General features: G+C 40.4%; 1 protein-coding gene across 1 annotated transcript in view; it reads left to right on the forward strand.

Moving 5' to 3' along the window:
- Nucleotides 1-5,847, forward strand: part of LOC109465678 (sushi, von Willebrand factor type A, EGF and pentraxin domain-containing protein 1-like) — a 29,616-nt gene extending 23,769 nt beyond the window's left edge. Inside the window, exons 25-32 of the mRNA XM_019763060.1 lie at nucleotides 79-239; nucleotides 911-1,072; nucleotides 1,171-1,281; nucleotides 2,317-2,427; nucleotides 2,923-3,036; nucleotides 3,637-3,723; nucleotides 4,246-4,497; nucleotides 5,009-5,847. Coding sequence (XP_019618619.1) covers nucleotides 79-239; nucleotides 911-1,072; nucleotides 1,171-1,281; nucleotides 2,317-2,427; nucleotides 2,923-3,036; nucleotides 3,637-3,723; nucleotides 4,246-4,497; nucleotides 5,009-5,157 — 1,147 coding nt within the window. The 3' untranslated portion in view covers nucleotides 5,158-5,847. The remainder of the gene's footprint in view (nucleotides 1-78; nucleotides 240-910; nucleotides 1,073-1,170; nucleotides 1,282-2,316; nucleotides 2,428-2,922; nucleotides 3,037-3,636; nucleotides 3,724-4,245; nucleotides 4,498-5,008) is intronic.
- Nucleotides 5,848-6,231: the final 384 nt, after the last annotated feature.

A 6,231-nucleotide genomic window follows, 5' to 3' on the forward strand; every position in this document is an offset into this window, starting at 1 on the left:
TGAAAGCATTCATTCCTGTATGAAACGAACATATATTAACATAGAATGAACTATGCCTGTTTTTCCATTCTGCTCTAGACAAGTTGCCATGAACCTTGAGACTATGGTGGTTTCACAAACCTTGGACTTCCCCATAGCTGGAAGCAATATGCATCTGTCCGTCGCGGACGGTGGTTTGCAGATTTCATCACCCAGCCTTGGATGCATGAATGGTGAAATCAAGGAAGGCGTCCAATGCGGTATTTTGTCTTTATTCTATGCATCCCATTCTATGCATATATTTTTTGGTAGAAATAGCAGCTGTACAGGTGTTGATCACGGTTACTACCGATGGAATAAAAAATATAAACCGATTTAACTACATTGCAATCTTTAACCTGACCTTTTAAGTCCATGTAATCCTTGTGGGGGTTGTGGATGAACACTGTGTGTTGCTATTTCAAACAAGGCCTTATCCCTATTCAGATCGGGGTAGGGGTAAAGTTGCCAGATGTATTTTAGGAAAAGCCTCCCCGGTTTGGTGGATCTATCGCATGTCGTTCAGGCGCTATCTGATATGAACGCTGGCGCGGGTCTCGGTCTGGTAGGTAGGATTAACTCAAGCCGTTGAAAATTATACGACATGAAAGCTTGTGTGGGCCTCAACCCCGGTCTTCTTTTTGTCCATCTGCATGATCTTCATGACTGGCTCAATTACCTTATTCTAACTCCTATGGTAGATCAAATTCACCTGGAAGGCGCATTATCACACTTAATTCAGTTAAAAAATACTGCTCGATATCGCTTTTGAAAGCAATCCCATTCTATCCCTCAGGTCGCAACCTTATCTAATGCAACATTAGTAGTGATATGTAAGTCGGAGGACGTGATAATACTACTAACATTATTCTCACTATACACTTTATTATAGTTCCATGTGCTCCTGGTACCTACCATGACGTGTTTGAGCAGATTTGCCGCCCATGCTTCCACGCCACGTATCAGGACGAATTCGGACAGACAGAATGCAAGTCTTGTCCGAATGGTACAACGACAGCGAAGGCTGGGGCGAAGAACATAACTGAATGCAAAGGTATGTCCCAGAGCTGGAGATGAAGAATTTTTTTTTTTTTCTGCTCACGTTTCTGCTATAATGGACCTGCACTAGTATATCCGTGCTTTACCTTTCAGTGTTTGATGATTGTGACTGTGGCATCCACCCTTGTGACCTAACCCCTGCTGGCTATATCTGCAGCTGCTTGCCTGGTTATGAGGTTAGCTCGGAGGAAGAGAGGTGTATTGGTAGGTTCCAAAGTTTTCTTCTCTCATTGGAATCATGGAAAGCATTGGAGCAGTAACTGTATTGTGAAAAGAGGACAACCATTCTTTTTCTGTTTTTGACTGCATAAACCTGTTTATAACACAACACGTCGCGCTGAATCATTTTCTAGAGGTGTCGAGAATGATGGCCCGTAGTTTAATTGTAGGTACGCCAGTAGAAGCTTACCCTAGTACCGTCTTTGTGTAATTGAAGAAACGTCTTCCAAGACTTCCCTAATGTAGGTATAGTGACTCAAGCAATGTCCAGGGAGAGGTGGGTGGGACAATTTTAGGGGGACGAGGGCAAATTTCTTCAGCTCCTGTAAAATGACAATGATTCTGGGGCGTTTTCGTATGTGTTGCTTTTGAATGAAGGCAACCTTTTCTGCGAATTGCACTTTAAATCTCATTATTGTCGATGATCCAGTTCTTGTGCTGAGACAAGCCTGTGGGGAATATATTGTTAGCAAAATGGGAACATAGTATACCAGGAATCCCAAACGTCGTCCATTGAATCATAGACAAGTAGGCTAAGTATGAACCACTTTTGATCAATAGCTTACGTCACGTAACAGTAGTAAAGTCTCGTGTAAATAAGGTCACGTGTCTGTTTCCGTAACTCTCGCGAGATTACGTTTTGAAGTGATTGGTCATTAATTATCCTGATGAAGATGATAGTAGTCGCTCAGAATTGGATCTCTGTATAATCTGTGTGTTGAAATTAAGTTCAACGTTTTACTAAGTATGAATCTGCTTAACCATGACGTTGGAAGATCGTTGGATGAGCAGATAGAAAAGGGCGTCCTCGTCACTAAAACAATGTTTACAATGTTAACTTTTTGTTAGTGTGATGTTGCCAGTGAGATCAATTTACCACATAAAATCATAAACAAGACATGAACTTGTGTATCTCTTCATTTCCTTCTTATGACATTGAAAGTAACGCAATTAAACGATACGTCAAGCAAATTATGAAGCGGTTACAGTGTTAATTTTTTTAATAATTACGCCGATTAGACATTGACGAGTGCCAGCAGCCAGACGTCTGTCCCGGTGCCAGGTGTGTCAACAGACCTGGAACCTACTCCTGTCAGTGTCTGGATGGGTACGAGGAGCCCAACTGTATTGGTGAGTTGCCACTTAATACACGACTACATCTTTGCACAAAAAGCCAGATTTTCTGAGGTTTCCAAGCTCGGACGCGAAATCCCTGTCGTGTCCTAACCGTGCAACCGTAACTTCGCAATATTACTGATCTTATTATGCATACGTACGCCATGATTGTTGACACTGACTATGCTAAAGAAAAAGGAAAATAAATATATTCAATACCTACAGCTGTTATTTGCTTGCAAAGTATAGTTCTATATATCAATTTACAGTTTTGTCAAAAAAAAACACCAGAATTTCACCAGTAATATTAACAGCGCTAAAACGATGTTCACTTCGTAGCGGCGGCTCGTGCCCAGAAATACACGTCCTTTACCAAGCAGTCACACAAGTGCCACATACATTACAACATAAAGCTTGACAAAACAGTAAAAAAAATCGGTGAGTGTTAGATTTGAAAAAAAACGACCCGAGAAAAATGAAGTCAACACATTTTTCCTTTGAACAAACTAGACATCAATGAGTGCCGCTACGTTGGGTTCTGTCCCGAGACTTCAGACTGTACCAACACGGAAGGCAGCTACTACTGCACGTGCCATCCTGGTTTTCAGGGGGACGACTGTCTCGGTGCGTATAAGATGTATTCAACTATCAATCATCAACAGGAATGTAACAAGCTATCATTTGTACGTATGGGGCAATTTTTGAAGCAATGAAGAAATTTTCCATTCGCGTATCGCATCTTCTTTAAGGGCGTTTGTAAATTATGATCTTGGAATGGGAATTTGAAGGTTTTGAACTAAAATGTATGCGAGCATCAGATATATATGCAGCAATTTGCTACACGAGGCTACTGGTACAACAACTTTTAATTTTGATACAATTTGTATTCTGTTTGAAATTCTCCTACAGAAACGCTGCCATTTCTTGACTTCAAGATACATAGATATCTCATCAACTTGGATTTAGCAAAACAATGCATCTTTATGCCATAATTCCATGCACTGCATGTGACACAGTCTAACCAACAAATAGTAAAACATACTATAAATGTATTTGACTATATCCAACTAATTTATACCAGTTCAATATTATCGTGGAAGTATGACAAATTTAACGCCGAACTACATATGTTCCGTTTTTTTGTGTTTCAAATGACATGATGTATAATGCGATTAATTTCCAACCTGAGCTCCGTTATATTAACAACTAGCTTCCTCTTAATAGACGTCAACGAATGTCAGAATGCTACTTTGAACACCTGCGGGCCGGACCAGCACTGTATCAACACAAAGGGGTCTTATAGATGCTTGGGTGAGTTAAACAGTGAACAAGTAAGCGCTAGCGCCAGTGCACAGTAAACAACCCATATTACCTCTTATGAAAATGACAGTTGGTCATCGAAACGTCTGCTCTTGTTCAACAAGTGGTTGTGAATAAACAACTTCGCTATTCGCTACTGTAGGGATCTATAAAGTTCAAGTCATCTTATTAGTCATAATTTTTTAATCAAAATAAACATCAAACGTGCGTCTCTAAAACAAGGCATACTAGTTCTAATAACGGTATTTATACACTTGCGACCTGATATAGACTGGTCCAAGTGACCAAATACCCCCAGACGCTTTTTTTTCAGTGATTTGGATACAGGCTTTTAAAATTGGTTTATTATGACTTCACCACTATAGTCATGTTTGTGCAGAAGAAAACCCTTATATACTACATTTTACCAACCTGATGAAACTATTTTCGGAATTACAGCGAGAAGAACAACTACATACTTCCTTATCAACGACCCGGTGAATTATCTAATAATGTTTCCTCTTTTCAAAAAAGACTGTCCTAGGTTCCAACAGAATTGTTACAGCCTGGGCCTCAACACCGCCACCTTTTCTGACGCTGAACAGACTTGCAGAGAATACGGTGGCATCCTAGCAACTGTAAAGAATAGGGATACCCAGCTCTTTATCATGCAGCTTGTAGGCGACAAAGACACCTGGATTGGACTGGACGACCGCCTGATTGAAGGACAGTTTATGTGGAGTGACGGCACTCCATTTGGGTCGGAATACAGCTACTGGGCACCAGGTGGGGTCTGGATTTTGGAAAACTTCTTTCCCCTAGCTACCTTCATACAAATGTTAAGTTTGGTAAATGATAGGAATTCCATACTTGTAACATCTGTAAGTCATTTGAACATTACAGTGCATAGATTATGTAAATGCTATCATTTGCGTAATTTCAAAATAGCAAGGGCTTTCACCCATACAATGTACATGAGTAGGGAAGAGCATCCACCCCAAAATCATTATGGTAATTACAACCTCACTTACATAATGTTTACAAATCTAAAGCTCTAGATAATTCATGGAGCTATGAGGTTCTTCCGATTTCAAATCTACTCAGGTCAAGTTTTCACTCATGTTCATTAACAACACGCAGGTTAACCATGTTTCCTTACTCGTGGTAGTAAGAGTACACGAGTGACCTGGTCCTATATGCGAAGGTTAAATTCATTCAGCCAATCATGAACAATGGGAGAGCTACAATGCATTGTGACATGTATTGCTGAATTTTTGTTCCTTCATGATTCTTTCAGGTGAGCCCAATGATGCATCGACAACCTCTTCCCAGGACTGTGTGCATCTGTGGCCGCTGGCGTCGTTCCGCTGGGACGACCAACCGTGTGACAGGATGGAGTACTTTGTCTGCCAGTTCAGTGTAATGGCCGATCCCATCGGTAGTTGAGGCATTCTAGGCCAAGGGAATAACAACATCCCCAGTAATAATCATGATCATCAGCATGGTCATCGGGCCTAGCAATAACTCGACGAAAGCCGTCCGTTAGTAAGACAGACGGTGACGGCATTGTGCCGGAAATGGTATACTTTGTATGTAATCCAGGCTTAACAGCAAAGTGTCATTTGGTTTTGATTTGATTCGATTATTTTTTAGCTTTCGGATAATTGTAGACAGTAATAGCAGAAAGACTTGCTCGTAATAATACTTACTCCACTGACAATCATTAGGATGCAATGTACGCCTTTTGCAAGCCCCTGCCATACACTGTCATTGTCGATAGTTTGCTGTGGAAATTTGTCATAAAAATGGGATTTTAGATTACCATTTTTAATCGTTTGACCCAATGACATATACGGATCAGTTCACCTAATAACTTGAAGGGTCTGTCTTATGAAGCAAAATGTGGAAAGGTTACAGCGCACGTCGTCTAAATCTGCTGGAGAAGAATCGCTTAATTCAAAGTGTAATTAGCAGTATGGCAGATACACAACTTTTTTTGCTATCCTGGCGATAGAATTTGAAATCAATTCATACTACAATTTACAAACACACTCTCAATGATATCAACCTTTTCACTTTACTAGTTGTCAAGAAAACAAGACAAATGGGTCAGACTTACATTGCAAGTGGTATTTTCCTGGCCATCAAAAATGTTCAACTCTTCTAGTCTCTTCCGGTTCAATTAATGTCAAAGCTTTGCAACGTGTGCATTAAATGAAATTGCATTCTAGAAATGATGTCTCCGAGTGTTTTGTTGGCGCTGAAATTAACATATAGGTAGAAAAATAGGTTAAAGATCGGTATATCGATGGATTGATACATAGACAGAGAAAGATAAGAAACTGTGGAATACTGCTATAAGTATGTTTTATTGTGCCCGTGTGCACATGTGGCAATCCTTTGGGTGGGTTTTCGTTTTAACTCCGTTAAAGCTGGACGTGATACTGCCACATTCATTGCGCATTAGTTGCGCATAAATACTGACCTTTCTTTTTCCCCACACGCAGCTGTGCGCACAAG

The sequence above is a fragment of the Branchiostoma belcheri genome, unplaced genomic scaffold (genome assembly GCF_001625305.1).
Source record: "Branchiostoma belcheri isolate BF01 breed outbred unplaced genomic scaffold, Haploidv18h27 scaffold156, whole genome shotgun sequence".
Lineage (NCBI taxonomy): Eukaryota > Metazoa > Chordata > Leptocardii > Amphioxiformes > Branchiostomatidae > Branchiostoma > Branchiostoma belcheri.